This window comes from Euprymna scolopes, chromosome 17, assembly GCF_053919585.1.
Source record: "Euprymna scolopes isolate OS-2025 chromosome 17, ASM5391958v1, whole genome shotgun sequence".
NCBI classification, from domain to species: Eukaryota; Metazoa; Mollusca; class Cephalopoda; order Sepiida; family Sepiolidae; genus Euprymna; species Euprymna scolopes.
Window position 1 is genome coordinate 25,534,624 of NC_136498.1, and position 20,010 is coordinate 25,554,633.

At 31.6% G+C, this 20,010-nt stretch overlaps 1 protein-coding gene across 1 annotated transcript in view; it reads left to right on the forward strand.

Annotated features, from left to right (window-relative positions):
- The window catches only part of LOC145297075 (uncharacterized), a 214,829-nt gene extending 197,709 nt beyond the window's left edge, over positions 1–17,120 (forward strand). The window contains exon 2 of the mRNA XM_080143305.1: positions 16,268–17,120. Coding sequence (XP_079999431.1) covers positions 16,344–16,772 — 429 coding nt within the window. The 5' untranslated portion in view covers positions 16,268–16,343 and the 3' untranslated portion in view covers positions 16,773–17,120. The remainder of the gene's footprint in view (positions 1–16,267) is intronic.
- The last annotated feature ends 2,890 nt before the right edge of the window (positions 17,121–20,010 follow it).

A 20,010-nucleotide genomic window follows, 5' to 3' on the forward strand; every position in this document is an offset into this window, starting at 1 on the left:
TATTATTATTATTATTACTATTATTATTATTATTATTATTATTATTATTATTGATTTAGAAACTGTTTAACACGCCGAGCAAAGTGACAGGGAGCTTCATCTTGTTGAAACACTGTATCATCTTTCAAGTTTAATTGTTCAAGTTGCGGAATAAAGTAATTCTACAACATATCTAAGTAGCTGTCACTGTTAATAACACGATCTTCAAAAAAATATGGCCCTATGATTCGATTTATTCCCAAAGCCCACCACACATTAACTTTAAGAGAGTCTCTTTCATGTCCAACAGTTTCATTTGGGCTTTCAATTGCCCAAATTCGGCAATTATGCCTGTTGACCTTGCCACTAATGTGAAATATTGCTTCATCAGAAAACAGCAAATTACTCACAAATGCATCATCATTGCAAAGTTTTTCATTGAACTGGTGACAGAAAGTTAGCCATGCATAATAATCCTCTTCTAACAACTGTTGATGTAATTGAATTTTGTAAGCTTTCATATGAAGTTTTGCCCGCAGAATCTTATGCACAGTAGATTTTGGCAGCCCGAGCTCCAATGATACCCGTCTTACAGACTTTCTTGGACTTGCAGTAAAGGAGAATTGAATACAATAAAAAAGCGACTCATAGGAACACCATTTATCATGGACAGAGCCTGTCTCTTTAAATTTTTTCATCCATTTAACAATGGTGTTCCTATGAGTCGCTTTTTTATTGTATTCACTTCTAAACTTTCTTTATACAGCAATAGTAGATTTCAATTCAGCCAACCAAAGGACACAGTTTACTTTTTCCTCAATTGAAGCCATGGGATCAAATTGATTCTGAAAAGCAAAAGAAAATATTTTTTACTTATTTTTTACTCATCTAAAAATTGTTATGAATTTTGTGGTAAAAAATGATTTAATAAGTATACTTTATAACATTTTTTACAGATTATTTCGCAAATATAAATAGAGTTATAATTAGCTATATATATATACATATATATATATATATATATATATATATGTATATATATATATATATATATATATATATATATATATATAAGCATGACGTTTTTAGTATTATAAACATTTGATTTTTGTTTTCTTCAGGGGACGCATTACTGTGGAAATATACGTTATTTCCTTATAATATATACCAATCCTTATTTATTAAGCTCGTAATTTCAGAGCTATATAATGAGTAAATGACAAAAGTCTATATTCCAAAGTTCATAATGTTGACCATCTTACAATTTATTCATTTTATTCAATTGACATTTACAATTATTGACAGTATATGTTTCGTAAGCACAAAATAAATCACTTAATTATTATATGAATCAGTCTCTTTATACATACATATCAATATAGATATGTGTGTATGTGTGTATGTGTGTGTGTAAAGAGAGAGTTACAAATAGATTGCTAGAAAGATAAACACAAACTACAGAGTCAGGTAAAATCAATTCGTAGAACAAAAGATATTTACACCAAGTTTAACTATAAAATAGATTTAAATGAAAAGATGATTTAATTCTAAATTTAATAAAAATTCATTATATGATTTTGACTCTAGAAATTACTTGAAATAAAAAAAAATTAAGCCTAGGAAGACTTGAGAAAAAATTGAAATTCATAGATTTAAGGGTAATTGCTGCATATTAACTATCGATAAAATTCAATAAATCTGAAATACTTGTAATATCAAATGTCTTCAAATAAGATTTACAATATTCCTAAGTAAGGAAAAATAGGGGAATATGTATTATTGACGTTGAACTATTCACATATAAATCAGAGGTAGACTAACTTTAACCAGAGCATTTCACCTTGATTTGCCGCTTATTTTATTAAACTTAATTAAACAAAAGCTTGCCAATATCCGTCATCCTTACACCTTACAGGTGTGTGTGAGAATTCTTAATGATCTGTTCCATCGTTATTATTGAAACCTACATATGTAGATATCTAAACAAATACCCGTATCTCTCTTTTTAAGGATAGAGACATGCTCCTATGTATAAAATGCTAGATGTCTTGGTAATACAAACAATAAAATATAAAATCTTCCGTTCGTGTTTTTTTTAAAGATTATCATACAGACACGGAAACACCCCCCACACACACACATTCATCCGAGAAAAAAATATACGAGCAGAAATCATAAAAAAGAAAATAATAGTATTGCTAGGTTCATTTGGATAAACGAAAAAAAAAACTTAGTTTACTTATTTTATGTTATTTTGCTCCTGCATCTTATTCTCATGTCTATTTTTTTTTTAATTTTGACACTTCATATATATATATATATATATATATATATATATATATATATATATATATATATATATAGAGAGAGAGAGAGAGAGAGAGAGAGAGAGAGATAATAGCATGGGTACCTGGTGTTGCCTGGGTTGACATGAAGTTTCGTTTGCAACACGTCTGCTATACTAATCATTTTCATAATGGGGAACGTGGATACCCCCACACCAATTTCAAAAATAAAAGAACGGATAAAAACATGTAAATGTAATCGCCCCCAAAAAGAAGTATCTGATACCCTCTCCACCAGATATTCTGGCAGAAGGGTCCACTGTCCTAATAAAACTCACGATTTTGTGAACCTAAAAAAATAACGTTTATAAACATTAATGCGTGCATTTATTTTTATTTTGGTAAATGGGTAATTTAGCGGTGTAAATTATTTTCAAGACAAAAAAAAATGTATAAAAACTAATTATTTTTATATAAAATACATTGTTAGACCAAAAGCTGAAATAAAACCAGAAAGAAATTTAATTTTTATTATTTTTTAATCATTTATATTTATTATTCAAGGCCGCTATATTGCTGTTAAAATTTGGCCTTTCTAAGGTTTGGCAGATTTGCCTTTTTAAGCTCTTTCATGAACTATGTTTTTGGCCGCCATATTGTTTTTTGTAATGAAAGAGAGTAAAAAGGCCAAATTTGGCCTTAAAAAAATCAATCTGCCAAACCTAAAAAAGGCCCAATTTTAAACGTGTAAGGCGTGAACATTTAGTCTAATAAAAAATGATTCAAAAAAATTAAAAATGAATTTTTTTTTTGTTTCAGCCTTTGGGTCAAATAATGTTTTATATAAAATAAATACTTTTATAATTTTTTTGTCTGTCAAATAATTTACGTCGCTAAACTACACATTTTGCTTTAATGTTTGTAAGGCCACTTTTTACTGGCTCTTTTTTTTTTGTAAATAAAGGAAATTTTAGATTTACCTTTTTTAGTGGGGGGGCTTTTCGATTTGCTTTTTGTTTATCGTTTTATGTTTCTAATGTAATCCCCCCCCCCAAAAAAAAAAATTGAATTCGTCATATTTTGGGGTTTGTTTTGTTTATTAAACTGTTAGGTGAAAGTAGAGAATGGTCTCATAAAAAAATTAAATTTATCGTTATTTTATGTTTCCAATGTTATCCCCCCAATTTCCCCCTCAATCGCCAAACTTTAAAAAAATGCTAGGGGTGACATGTTTCGTTGAACGCTTGGTGGCTAAAAAGTGGGTCCTCATTTTACGTTAAATTTATATAGAAAAGTGATCCCCCACTCTCACATGTTATTATTTTTTTTTCAAAATTTCTTTTCTGGTATTTATAAAGGCTGTTTAAATGTATTAGGCTGAAAAAAGTAGATCTTCATTTTTTTAGGGGTTAAACGCCGCTGGGTCACATCGTATAAAGTTACCTTTTTAATTAGAAAATTAAGTTTTTAATCGATGAAATTAACACGAAAAAAAAGTGTAAATTGTGAAATTTAGAGGGGGGCAATAGATCTTCATCTTTTTAGGTTTTAAACGACGCTGAATTACGTGGTAAAAATTTACCGATTTCTGTATTGCCATAAGGAATAAAATAAAACAAACAAATGAAATCTTTTAATGTTTTTTTTGTAAGTGTTTTTTTTATATTCAAAAAAATAACAATAAAACCCGAATATTTTTTCTATCTACTCGGAATTCTTTTTCCAGCTAGAAACTGATGATATTACCAAATGATATTTGGTAAACGTTTGTTTTTTTATGGATAGCATCTAGGGGCTAATAACTCTAAAAAAGGTTTTAAAAATAGGTCGGTGTTGAAAATATTCATTCCAAAATATATTTACTTAAATATATTATCAATATAATTGTTGTTTAAAATTTATTAAATAACAATTTAAATAGAATACTTAAAATAATTATCTCGCTAAAAACATTAACCTCTATTTAGTAAAATCAATTTTTCTTAATGTCATATGCAAATAAGGTGATCTCTTGATTGTATATTTTCCAAGTATCATACTATATATAGAAGTGAATAAAAAATTAAAGTAAGACACGTTTTATATATATTAATCAAATTGTGAACAAACAAACAATCAGGAATACGAATATATGACAATATATTCAGGACAATTGAATTTTTCTAGCTAAAACACGCGGTTTTAATGGTACCGTAATGTTTAGTCTAGCAACTAACTGATGAATTTCTTTTCTAATCCTCACACAGATCAATGTTTACGAAAGCCAATGGCAGGTCTCCTCTCAAACAAATGTTCGTCTGAATTTTGCTTCTTTGTCTGTAGTTCTGTTTTTTATGGGGTTACATTTTAATAAATCTTGGGAGTATTTAAAGTTTCGAATTTAAAATTTCTCATTTAGACACAATCTAAAGAGTTTAATTTTCTGCTACGTGTTGTTCTATTTTCCATTTTATTATTGGCGTATGTCCGCTTCTTTTGAGACCTCCGTAATGAGTCGATAGTGATGATTACATTATTTCAAAATCTACATAAACCAGAGTAGTTAGCTACGTACATTTCAGTTGGAAAAATGGTGTTGCAAAAATAACATAGCGTCTGTACAGGAGTGACAACGGAGTTTAAAACGTTTTTTTTTTTTACTTCGCAGAAACGCTCAAGCAAGCTCACACTTAATCCCGTGTCTCACATCAGGGAAAGCACATAAATAAAATCATGTTCGCGCCGGATATCCATGAAATGGAAGCATGTTCGCGCCGGATATCCATGAAATGGAAAAATGTTACAAACTTCTGTTAAGCGCGGCCGCAATATGCAAGCTATTAAGGATATTACAGTGAAAATTTCACGCATCCCTAAAATAATAATAATCATTAGCATAATGCCTAATATACATGCATGCATGCGCGTGTATGGAAGTACGGTTATGGCTGTGTGAATATTAACATCTCTCAACATATTATTAAATAATAACATAAATGTTAATAATAAAATATTACGTCTAATAACGAAATAATGAATTCATGCGAGAAACACCGTAATGTGTAATAAGACGTTCTGCGCATGCGCTCCAAAATATGGACCGCTTGCTCAAACATTTGATGAATGTGGCTGTCACTCGCAATGTCGTTTCACGCGCATAAATCTCTCTGCGGCAAACACAACAAAAGAAAACAATACGAAAGGGGGCATTAGTGCGGGAATACACACACGCACACATAGAAACGCACCTATACTAACACAGTTACGCACTCATGCACATAATAATAGAAAAATGATAATAAAATTAAATCGGATGCAGACATTAAAAAAATCTATATATAAAGTTATATGTGTATATGTTAGTGTATAGTATTTAGTAAGTGTATGCGTATATGTCTATATTAGTTAATATATGTGCATATGTCTATATAGAGTTAATGTATGCGTATATGTCTAATTAAAGTTAGTGTATGTGTATATGTTTATATTAGTGTATATGTATATGTCTATATCAAGTTTGTGTATCTGTATATGTCTATATTAGTTAATGTATGTGTATATGTCTATATCAAGTTAGTGTATGCGTATATGTCTATATCAAGTTAGTGTAGCTGTATATGTCTATATTCGTTTTGAGACGATTAATCGGAATCGGGAATCTAAACATTCGGAAATTTTGGAATCGTTATCTGAATCGGGAAACGTAGCATAATTCTCGCTTTAAAAATGATTCTTTAATTTTTATTTTTTTTTATATTTATTTCAAACTACAAAAAAAAACAGGAATTTAAAGATCACAATCAGAAATATAAGTAAAAAGTCGGTTTTTCATGACAGCTTATGTAATCCACTAGAATGTGACGAGCGATCATTTTATAGTAAATTACAATAAATAAAAATAAAAATACAATAAATAAAAAATATACCATCAAATTTCATGAATAAATATTTATACTTTTGAACAATTATATATATGCTTTTAATAAGACATATATAAAAAAAAACATACCGGAAATATGGTCAAATCAAAATAGCAACAGTAAAAACGGCACGGGTGAATATATAAGAAAAAATGTCACAATGAAAAATATACATAAAAATGTCACAACGAGTTTATCAACATTTTGGATAAAATACGCCAAGAGAAATAAATAAGCTTCTGTCTCACCAGCATCATGTGCAATGAACACATACAAACCGGCTGGTGTCTCTGCCTTTTCGCTTAAGAAATCGAATACCGGCTAAAAAGTGTTACTTCATATTTAAACGCGAAAGACGGACACGAATCTTAAACTCGTTTATTTGAGTTGGTCAGATTACTGTTCGCATCTTGAGCGATATTTTAACATGGCGGTCGATGAAAACCCCCACTTTCTTTTAGTGTATCTTTTCAAACCTGGAAATATGGACGGAATTCGAACGGAACCCTCTATTTTATTCACGGGACTAACAAACTCTCGTTCTGTCAGCCATGACTCGGTACAAGTCCAAAGTAATTCACAATTGTATTTTTAGTGTTGTCCGCATTGAGGATTGTATTTGCTTATAACTTTACGAATACTTTATCTATTATGTCACGAGATTTTTTTTTGCGAACTTACACTTACGGAAAGACAGTATGCTAAGCATCGTTGAGTAAATAAAGGATACCGTTAGAAATCGACAGAAAGACTCCTGGGTTTAACAAAAAAGATACACATGAAGAAGGTCGGTTCTTTCATCGACCGAAACGTTGTGATACCAACACCCAAGATGAGAAGCTTAGTCTGAATATTCCAAATAATAAATATCCTTACCTAAAATATTTTTTTTTTAAAAACATGAGAAACTTAAGCGTAGCAGACTAAATTAAATACCATATCAAACTTCAGACGGGCCGAACAATCGACGAAGAGACCCACTTTTTAGCTGCTTGGGCGTATCTCAGATATAATACGTCCATTCAAACTGCACGTTTAATAACGAAGATTCTAAGCCAATATCATAGGGGCTTGGCACATAGGCTCTTGTTTTCGAGTCTACAAATTTAGTCCACATTCCCATCCTACATTCAGATTTACAGATGCATCTAACTTCCAGTCATTCGTAATGGGAGCAGAACCCCCGTTCACATGGATCCGTTATTTTCTCCGATAAAATGAATTTATTTCTAAAAGTATTTTTAACAGATTAATACCCAGATTCCCTTTTTTAGAAAGATGGCAATTAGTTACATGTATGAGTCAAGCAAATATTTTTGTAAGCCGTCTTTATAAGCAACATACAATTATGTATATCATAAATGAATCCTCTCTTATACTATAGCATTATTATATTGTATGAATCCAAAGATTCTATTGTTGGCATTTGTTCCCCCGATCATTTTCTTGTCAGACATCTTTCTAGAAAGACCTCGGATATTTACGAAAGTGGCCAGGAGAAAGTTGCTTATGTCCTAATTTAAAATAATTTGTGTGTACCAAATTGGAATCGTATTAAGAACACTGATATCGTCGATGCGTGTCGTTAACCATTAGATCACTGTCACTTCCTGATATCCTATAAAATCAGGTAAACTTTTTAAAACAATTTTGTTCAAATATGATTGGATTTTCGTAATAAATAAAACAAACAGAATGGACACTTACTAGTCAATACATTTCTCAATGCGCATAACAAAATTACAAACAATAAAACGGTAATATTTTCGTTTTGTCTGAAACTTTAAATTAACAAAACAATCACAGTGACATACTAAATGCGATGTAAACTTACCCCCATGGTCTAATCTCATTACCATCTTTGTTATAATTACTTTTACTATCCTACATTTTCTTTTTGATCATTGCTGGGTAATTTTATTAGAGATGCCCATGTTGCATGTTTGGTACATTGATAATATTCCTAAATGAACCAGGAGACCTTCGTTCAAACCTCGGTTGAGTTATACGAAAAACTTAAAAGGTAGTTGGGGAGAGCATTGTAAGCGAAGGTACAAGAGCAAGTGGAGGAATCATGGAAATCGAGTGGCGCCCCCACCCTTTAATCTCGCTGTAACAGCTAATGAAAAGAGAGCCTTCGGGTAACCCTTGAATATAGGCTGTCACTTAACTTTAGCTTATAGAGATGCACAGACATAAGTAAAAATCGAATTAGAGACAGGAGTCTAACAGACTAAATTACATATTATTTCAAGATTACGCATGACAGACCGACAAACAGATATGACTTTTCATATAGATGTTTGTGCGAATTTTAAATATAATACATACATTTAATCGTTTATCAACTACATTTCTTTTTAGAAAAAAATAAACCGAGGCGTGGCAGGCCGATATATTTAAAAACTAACATGACGGACCAGGGTGGCAAAGAAGGAAACACCATGAATACAAATAAAATGAAAAATAAAAAAAAAATGCAATATTAAATTTGTTGGGTATCGAAGCTGAAGGCGGAATGGCGAGAGAAGCTGGCGGTATCAAATATTTGAAAGGAACGTTTGTGTCTCGAGCGAATTGTCGAGAAAGACTGACGGAGGTGGGTCACCAATGTCAAGGGGTGCACCTCGCAAACGCTTTAATATCTCTGCGGTATAGGACGACCTCGCCCACTTTCCTGCGCACAAATCATTTTCTGAAACAAATGAAATTTGTTTGCGGATAATATTTCCATTGTCGATATTAATTGCAGAGCCCACATGTGCACACCACATATATTTGCGTATGTCTGTGTATTTGTACGCCATGTATACAGTCATATATATATATGTATATATATATATATATATATATATATATATATATATATACATATATATATATGTGTGTGTGTGTGTGTGTGTATATATGTATATATATATGTATATAGTGAAAAATTTTGTTGCAAATTCAAAGGCTCACGATTTCTGTTTTTATAACCTTCGTTTATTTCCTGGATTTTTTCCATTACAGCTGTTTCATTACTGGGAAGGCAATTTTACGATTTATGTGTCCATAAAATTATCCTGTCCCCACCAACTTCTTCAGATGTTTTTTTCCATTAGATTTTTACAACAAAAGGCATATTTTTAACATGCCGAACATCGTATTCGAGTAAAAAGACTTCCAAAGCCTTACTTCCACACTTCCGCCATCTTTTTGTGTTATGTGAAGATAGTCATATATACTATATATATATATATATATATATATATATATATATATATATAGCATTTATTCATTTATTGATAAAATGTTAGTAGCAAAAATATATGCATATATTATTTAGTTGCGATCTCTTTCTATATCTAACTTCCTAAGTGTCAACTTAGACTGGTGCCCTTTACTTGAAGTTTATCGCGACAAAGAATTAAAAGAAGATAACAGCGTATACGGATAGGTACATCTGTAGTCAATACCGTTTTTATAAATAAAGAATGTTATACTGTAATACTCCTCTATGTGTTGTTGAGCACTAATTTATAAATACCTCGGAATTTTGTAAGGTTTTATCTAAAAAATAACGACACTACCTACACACACATACACACACATGCACACATACATATATTGTCTGTTTATTATACAAACATTATTGGTTACATAGATGCATACATGTTTCAGTGGAGTCCTAATTCACTGACAACACTTCATTAGACCAAACATCACTGATATTGAAAACCGATATTGGTCTGCTGAAGAGTTGTTCCTGAATTTGAGCTCCACTGAAACATGTACACACATATGTAACCAACAATGTTTATATAATAAACAGACTATATACTAGCCCTGTCCTGCATTGATCACTCTTTAATGATTACGCGAGTTTTATTGAATTTAATTCCAGGAAACCAATATATATAACCGGATATATATATATATATATATATATATATATATATATATATATATATATATATATATATATATATATATATATTTACATTCCGAGATCCAAATATTTATTTTTCATGCAAAGCAGCCCCTCGAGCATGAAAACATTTCAGTACATTTTTTCAGATGCGTTTCGTTATGCAGAAACAAACCGTTAAGTCAATATTGTATTTTTTGTACATATGCTCGTCAGGAAAATCAGAGTTTATTTGCTAAAATAGAAAAAATGCACGACAATGCAGGAACAAAATAAGTTTTATATGAGACTCACCATGTGTGCTTGTTCCAACAACCATCTTTGCTCAAATTATTATTTTCGATAGTGTCTTTTTTATATTTAGTATACTTTCAGTTGCTAAAAATAAATCTGTATACACAAAGCGTATAATTATAATTATTTTAACATAATCATATATATATATATATATATATATATATATATATATATATATATATATATATATATATCATTCAACCACGGTAGTGGTTGAATATATGCTTAAGTCCGAAATTGAATGAATCGAGACACATTCAAACCCCCACCACTAATTCCGTTCGCAACCAAATTTCAAACAGGTTATATAGTTGGATAGAATACGTAATTAGCTACGTTTTGAAAAGAAATTTCGAAAATTGGTTCAGTAGAAAAAAAAGTTACAACAAAATATGTGGGTTCACAAACAGGAGAGTAAGTACATAAGTGACTAACGCTTTTTTTTTATTTTGCATAACTTTTTTTGTATATAAATATTTTTTACTGCAATTTTGCCAATATGACATGTTAGCGTAACCGTTAGAGTACCGGGGGTTGGTGGAAAGATTTTAGGTTCAATCCCGTGTATCGTTTTTTTCTTATAATTAAAAACCGAACTTTTTTTTAATAACTCATTTTTTTAAACTCTCCTTATGATTTTATAGCAAAAATGGTGAATTTATCGATTAAAAATATTAGTGAATTCTATGATATACATATTCTTTGAATGAACTCAAATTTTTCGTTATCACATTTGATGAAACATATAGTCCCATTTTGGCAATGCGTCTGACCAATGATGCTTTTGAACCCGCGACCAGCACTGCGATGTCATCAGCATCAGTCTGGGCATAAATATTCCTATTTTTAAACTCCTTTAAAAGAGGATTCAGCATACAGTTCCATAGTAATGGTGATAAAATCCCACTTTGGGGGTTTCATTTAACTACTTCCCTTTTAACAGTTGCCCTCAGTAGTTCTACTTGAACTGTTCTGTGCCTCACCATATACTCAATCCATCGGATGAGTACTGGTGGCACATTGAGTTTTCGTAGCGACTTGAACATACATATTGAAGGGTATGTTGTCAAAAGCTCCAACGATATCTAAAAAGACACCGAGTGCCATCTTCTTTTTTGTTAGTTTACGCTCTATACAGATCACGAATTCATGAACCGCAGTCTCGGTAGAGACCCTGGCCCGGAACTACTGTGGTTGAATGATAAATATTGCATAAATGTGTGTTTGAGAGCTAATTTTGTTTGACAATCATTAATAAATATTATAAATTTATATATTAATACAATAGCAATGCCTGGAAAATCATGGATTATATGGAAAAATGCGCGCATGAAAAGTAATATTCTTAAGATTTTATTAAACCTGGAAAAGTAAAGGACAAGAAATTCAACCTGGAAAAGTAAAGAACAAGATATTCTAGTAAAGTAAAAAATAAGAATTTTTTAGACTTAAAATATTGCAGCTAAAAATAAAATTTTAATATTGATAAATATTTTATTTATTATTTGCATATGTTGTTGTTTATTGTTGAGTTAGAAAGAATTAAATGATCCTAATTATGATATAATAAAATTATTAATTTTTATGTAAATTATAAAATTATTAATTCCATCTACTAACTAAGTAATGAATAAATTTTATTCAAACAATTTTCACTACATAAATATATGCAAATGATAGGGGGGAAATAAGTTCAATCCAGCGACTGCCACCCTTTCTAACTCAACAATAAACAACAACATATGCAAATAATAAATAAAATATTTATCAATATTAAAATTTTATTTTTAGCTGATATATTTGAAGTCTAAAAAATTCTTATTTTTTACTTTACTAGAATATCTTGTTCTTTACCTTTCCAGGTTGAATTTCTTGTCCTTTACTTTTCCAGGTTTAATAAAATCTTAAGAATATTACTTTTCATGCGCGCATTTTTCCATATAATATATATATATATATATATATATATATATATATATATATATATATATGTATATATGTATATATATACATATATAATGAAAAGAAAATGCAGTGGTTACATGATATAAGCAGTGGTAAACTTCAATCTAACATAAAACTCAGTACGTATATATATATATATATATATATATATATATATATATATATATATATATGAAATTTATTACTGTGAGTCCAGAATGAGTTTACAAATTGTTTCAGCAAGAGGAAGATCCTCAAAGAGAGGAAATATCAAAATAGCATCGTCAGAATTCATACATGGACTTGACGATGCTAGTTGGATATTTCCTCTCTTTGATGATCTTCCTATAGCTGAAACAATATGTAAACTCATTCTGGACTCACAGTAATAAATTTCCTATATACTGCTCTGGCTACACATTGAGCACCCTAGTCCGGTTTTTTCACCACTGGTAAATATATATATATATATATATTTATATATATATATATATATATATATATATATATATATTAATCTCAACCAAATAAAAAAGCTCAATGCACACACAATAGAGAGTAGAGCATATTATACAAGCTCCTCTGTAAATTATTTTTTGGAGTATTCAGTCGGACAATAAATTTCATTGTAAATTTCAACCTACAGTTTTAATTGAGTTTCTCTTTTATATATATATATATATATATATATATATATATATATATATATATATATATATATATGTGTGTGTGTGTGTGTCAATGTATGTGCGCAAGTGTATGTGTTTACATGCTCCTTATAATAAGATTTGAGAATCTACATGTAATTGTAAAGTATATCCTTATATAAGAGTAATGCAACAATTAATTCTAAATCATTGTAGGGGCTATAACGTGTCTTTTCTTTTTTTTTTTTAATAATATATAATAAATTTCATTGTAAATTTCAACTTACAGATTTAATTTCGTTTCTCTTATATATATATATATATATATATATATGTAATCTTATATATATATATGTAATCTTATATATATATAATCGTTTCTCTTATATATATATATATATATGTGTGTGTGTGTGTACAAATGTATGTGTGTATGTAAATATATGTGCGCAAGTGTATGTGCTTACATGCTCCTTATAATAAGGTTTGAGAATCTACATGTAATTGTAAAGTAAAGTATATCCTTAATTCTGAGTTATTGTAGGGGCTATAACGTGTCTTTTCTTTTTTTAATAATATATATTCTTTAAAAAAATCAGGAAATCCGCGAATATTAGTTTCAAGATCTGTTTACACTACATAGTTGCGTTCTTCATACGCCCTGATAACTTGTTCCAAAAATTTGATCTTCTCTCGCTAACGAGAAGTCCTGATGGTTTTGGACGGTGTGATCAAACTGCAATAAAACATTCGTGCGGATAACTTATATTATTTTATTTTAATCGTATCTTAATTTTTATTTACATTTAGAAGTTATTCTGGGCCAAAGTGGGTGGCAACGGATTAAAAAATTTAAAAAAAAAACGGTTATCGGCGCGTCGTTGGAAGACATAAAATACGCGAAATTCGACAAGTCACCGTAATTCAATATCCATCCAAGTTTAAACTCAGATGTTGCACGCGTCTGTCGCTATTAAAGCTTACTAAATAGAATGTCATACAAAACAGAAGAAAATTACGCACCCGCTAACTATTGATCTAGTACTAATTATTCTTTACATTAGGGAGACCCCAACGTTGCCCAGAATTTAATATGGATCAATAGTTGGTTCTGCATTTCCAATAAGTTTATTATCATTGAAATCAAAGAAATCGCTAATCTTTAAATCAATCGATTAATTGCCTGCAACCAACGGCGATCTACATTCCTCTCTGCGGGGACATTATCCACGATAAATTGCAATCTAGACTACACTATAGTGAACCTAATATTGATGTTATAAAATCGTCTCAACTGTCATATAAAAGGAAATTAGCCTGTGTGCATGGGTGTGTATGCGAGTACGTCCCCTATGGACTAGGAAACGGCTGGATTTGTTATTTTATTTCAACACGAAGGTACTTGATGTGTCTAAAAGTGTTCTTACGTGAGTTTTATTTCGGTATATGTCCGATAAATATCGAAATTTGATAATCGAAAATTTCTTATTACAAAAGGATGTCGAATTTTGACAATAGAATTTTCCTTTTAGAACACAATTGGCCCATGATACTTGCCTTTTCTATGTTTAACTTTTATTCAAGTGACTATGCAACAATAATTTCATAGAATTAACAGTCAGTGCTTTATAAAACAGTAGCTCGTTCGAAATGAATGTTTCTCTTTAGAGCACAATTAAACCATAATACTTGACATCTGCATTTTAATCTTTAGGGAAAATAATTATTTACAGATAATTTTATGAACTCAACAGTAGATTCCTTGTGACTAAAATGCATTGTGGACTAAGCAACTACAGGGGAGGCATGAGAATATTCCTCAGGGTACAAATTGGGGGCAGGTCCCTAAGTAAATCAGGCAACCAATCGATTTGATAAAAATGAGCGAGTTTATCGATTTTGTTGATCATAAAATGATTGGAAGGTGGAAGATTTGTTGGATTGCATTCAATTCCAAACAACATTGGATCTCTCTATGATTCTTTTTAAAAATTATCATGGTTTAGTTGTGCTTTAAGCAGAAACAGCTATTTCGAACTCGTCCATGTGTTGTATATTGATTTTGGTTTATATTGGAGGAGATGATATATTAAAACGTGTCATGTGTTATCTAGTGGATGCAAGATATTGTTCTTTTAACGGACAGATAATAAACGTATAAATCATATGTTGTTTAGCTAGGAGGACATGATATTGACGTGTAAACTGAGTCATGTTGTATCAGACTTATCACACGGGATATTTTTACAGTTCATATATAAGAATAATAATATATGCTTCATACCTTTTTCTTGAAGAGTTCTTCTGTATCTCCCGCTGCTCCGTGACGAACCATGAAGCGATCAGCACCAACCACTTGAGTCATCTGTTCTTATTTGTGAAACCATTAAAACAACTCTTTATATTTTTATAATAAAAATGTATTACAGTTGTCTCGAAAGTTTTTCACAGGATCTGCAGTTCGTCTACATTTCTGTTCTTACAAACCGCTCCTAGCTGTCTGTCCACCCCTGCCCAGACGTCTGTCCGCTCTGGTGGTCAATCCTCAACTCCCTGAATCTCTCCAAAACTAACTACATCACGTGTTCTCTTGCGTCACCTAATTACGTGTCTCAGACCAACCCAATCCATAGCTAGTTATTTGTTTATTCAAAACCCCAAAATAATGTTTACGTGTATTTTCTATTTTTACATTCCTTTTGCGATTCACACGCCAATCATTTCTTCCGTAATTTAATTGTTTATTCTTCTAATCATAATAACTGATCCAGCGACCATCCGTCGCTCAAATCAATTAATAAGAATACAATAACAATAATAATAATGTCTTGACCATTGACCCCGCTTGCCACAGTTAACAGATAATACGCTATGATCACAGCCTAAAGGGTCATAACATTACGCATGTATCAGAAAATAACTTAATGTTGAATTCATACACAGGTCCCTTTCTGCTAATGCGGTGACTAAACTTCTAAAATACACTTGCAGCGTTCGCTGTATGTGCATTCCGGTCAAAATCAAACTATTCTTTCTTATGTAAGATATTTTTGATTTTTGATTTTGTATACTTATCGGAGGGCATACCGGCAAGCCCTATCTAAAACATATATACATAAATTATTATTGCGTGAAATTAAAAAAATAATCAGTCCATCGAGAACAACTTCTCACACACACACACATAAACACACATACACACACAGATCTAGATATACAAAGTGAAACGATACAATTGTCGCCCTAATAAAATGACATCATTACACTTATGCTTGATGAAAAACGCTTTTCTTTTTGGTTTTTCAGATGATCCACTGGTTGGCCAGTTGTGTACAAATCCCAAGAGCGACAGAAGCCTTCTATCATATCTGAACGTGACACAATGTGTAACGATCGCGATTATAGAGGCACCGCGTTACGATTCATGTTCTCTACCGATTCCGGTTATGACAAAAAGACCATTTCCAGCACCCTCAAAATGCAAATCTGGACGGTTCAACGTTTGAGGGAACAGCTCAACGAATCGAAAGGCTCACTGTTATGGTATTGGTGTGGCATTGTGCCACTTTACATCTTCGAAGTCGGCTTAAAGTCAACATCAGGATATGAAGAGTGTGGTGATCCCATGATGCAATCAGGTGGTCGCTGGCAGCAGGACTCAGCGCTGGCCCACAAGTTCAAAGAGACCCAGGCTTGGCTTCAGAAGGAGTCTTACGACTGTGTACCTTTCTCTCACTGGCCCTGCTTCTCCCCCGATCTGAACCCGCTAGACTACTTCGTGTTTCATACGTCGAGAACAGCACCAACATAAACTAATACAACTACCATCCGCAGAGTATTCGTCAAGCTCCCGTCGGCACTTGTGGAGAAAACATGCCCCCAGTTCCGGATCCGTATCGAGGCAATAATTGAGGCTGAAGGCGGCTACTTTGAATAGATGTCAGCTCTACTACATAACCAAGTTATCTGAATTGTTTTTTTTAAAGTTCAATAAAAGTTTTAAAATTAATCTGTAGTGTTTTGTTCTATAGGGCGGCAGTTTTGTATCTTGTATCATCTTGTAAATTAGACTGAGAATCAATATTATGGCTTGGTATTTTTAATCCATTCTGTGGCCCTTAGTCTGATGTTGGAAATAAAAAAGAACGTCTAATTAATCAATAAACTTGTGTTTGTTTCATTATTTTCTTATCAATTAAAAAAATAAAAATAATCGTTTCAAAATCGAAAATTAGACCCAATTTTTTTCTAATTCCCATACCCATCTTGACACTCCAAAAAGTTCCTATTTTCTTCTGATTTCTGATTCCGGTAAATCGTCCCAACCTTTATACATTTTAATGCTATTGATCCCTATTAATCTTTTACTCTGCATCGAACGAATTGCATGATACTCAGTTCGATCCGCCTTATCATAACAAAGTCCATACACAATTGTCGCAAGATCGCCTCAGGAGTTTACGAGAAAAGGGTGCACAATTAGACAAATAAACAGGCAGACAGACAAAACGAAGAAAATATAGATTTTAAAATGAAACTTGAACAACCGGGAATTTTATAAAGCGTTACAAAATCAACAAACTGAAAAAGAATATATTTTTCATAAAAATAATAATTCTATGTTTCGCTGATTTTAAATTCTAGGAATTTAGTTCTTCAAATAATTTCTTTTTACTTTTTCTTCGTATTTTCTATCATTATCCTTTCTTATATGCTGACTCCGCTGATTTGGCACCGAGTAATTTCAACTCCAGTTAGAAGTGTATTTCGAATGAACATTTGGAAAACTCAAATTTCAAACATCATGCAGGAGATCTGTTTCTCCTCCATGTTATATTAATAGAAATTATAAATATGTGCTTTCTCCGGTCAAACTATGAGAGGCAGTTTGAGAATTATAAATTATTTATACAAATTAGTTATTAAAACTATGCTTTGAAACACTATGCATACATATATACATACCTACGTAGACACAATATATATATATATATATATATATATATATATATATATATATATAGTAAGTTATAAAATATATATGGCGATTAAGCAACACAAAATATTCCGCGTTTCATCCACGCTAGGATTCGTCAGGCTTGATTTTTTTAAGTATTCAGTCAAGCAATAAATTTTAGTTGTAAGCCTGATGAATCCTAGTGTGGATGAAACGCGGAATATTCTGTGTAGCTTAATCGCCATATATATTTTATAACTTCCTACCTAGCTTTACATACGTATTGATCACTGCTGAAGTAAATACTTGAAGTTTACGCATAAATCTATACTCTCGTATATTAATTTATGTGATTAACTGAAGTAGTCATATATATATATATATATATATATATATATATATATATATATATATAAACAATGTAATAAAATCAAAAGGATGTAGTGTTTACTTGATATACAATGGTAAACTTCAATCTAATATAAATACCAGTATTTATATTAGATAATTTAATCCCAACAAAATAAATAGCCCAATAAACAATAGAGAGTAGCACTTATTATAAGAGAAAGAAAATTAAAACTGAAAGTTGACATTTACAACCAAAATATATTGTTTGACTGAATACTCCAAAAAACAATTTACACTGGAAATTATTTTTCGGCGTATTCAGTCGAGCATTAACTTTTGATTGTAAATTTCAACTTAACAGTTTTATTTTTTTTCTGTTATATATATATATACATATGCATACATAAATAGATTTTTTTAATTAAATTGTCACCTTGAACACGGCACAGTGCCACTTTCTGTGTAGGGGTGGGATTTTGCTGTTATCCCGGGGAAATTACGTCGAGGGGGTACAAGGGCTTGTAGTTCGTTGGGGCACTCACCATTAAAATACTCGTAAAGCAGGCAAAGGGATGCAACATTTTGATGATGGGACATAGTTTGAGGCTTAAATGACAGTTCAGGACCTATCAAGTTGGCGACTTTTTAGAAGCCTGTCCAGGAATAAGAAAAAAAGTAGCAGGTGTACCAGCCCAAATGTGACAACAATACTCCATACATGGGCGAATGTTGATATTGTAGAGGTAAAGGATATATTCAGGCAAAAGTAACTTTCTAGCATAGTAGAGCGAACCCACCTTATTTGCAGCAGCCGTGACAATGCTCTCGGTGTATCTGCTCCAACTCATTTTCCCTGTGAACGTCAAGCCGAGGGGTTTGAACGAAGTACTTTCAATATATATTTAGCCATAGTTATTAGCGGTTGAGAATTTCTTGTAATTATTAAAGGAAACGAGACTGTCAGTTACTCTATAGGATTTCCGCCATTGCCTTGGATATGTGTTCATTTGTTTTCCCCTCGTACCTGTTATAGAGCGTGGTGTTGTCAGCATATATACGCATCTCAGACACTATTTTATCAAGGTCCTTTATGAATATCAGTTTAATAAAGGTTCAAGGATCGACACCTGAGGAACACCCGCATTGATATCATATTGTTTGACGTACGACCGTCGAGGACAACCTGAATTCTTCTCTTGCTTAAGAAGAATTCAATTATGTTACGTATTTGTCCAGTAATACAATAGAATCTGATTTTACTGAGAAGACCGCCGTGCCATACTCTGTCAAAAGCCTTAGACATTAATATAGCTAAAGCTATTGCCCTCCCCTCCCCTGCCTAATCCAGTGCATAGTATATCCGATCAGAGATTACAGTTAGGATACCTGCAGTCGAACGGGCTTACCTAAATCCATATTGATGTTCGGGCAGAAATTTAGCAACTGGAAGGTGGTGGACAAGAGCTTAATTATGGACAAACTATTTTGGCGAAAAGATGGAGGAGGTTAATGGGGCGATAATTTAATTGGTCAGTTTTTTTCGCTAGAATTCTTGTAAGCTGATACCATAGAAGCAGTTTTCCAGCAGTCAGGAAAGCATGATCCGTCAATACATTTAGTGAAGAGGTTTGAGAGAACTAGAGGAACCTCAGCGGAGCATTTTTAAATAGTACAGCCTGGATGAGATCAGGCTTACATACGTTTGAGGTGACTAGGTTTTTATTATATCATGTACTTAAGC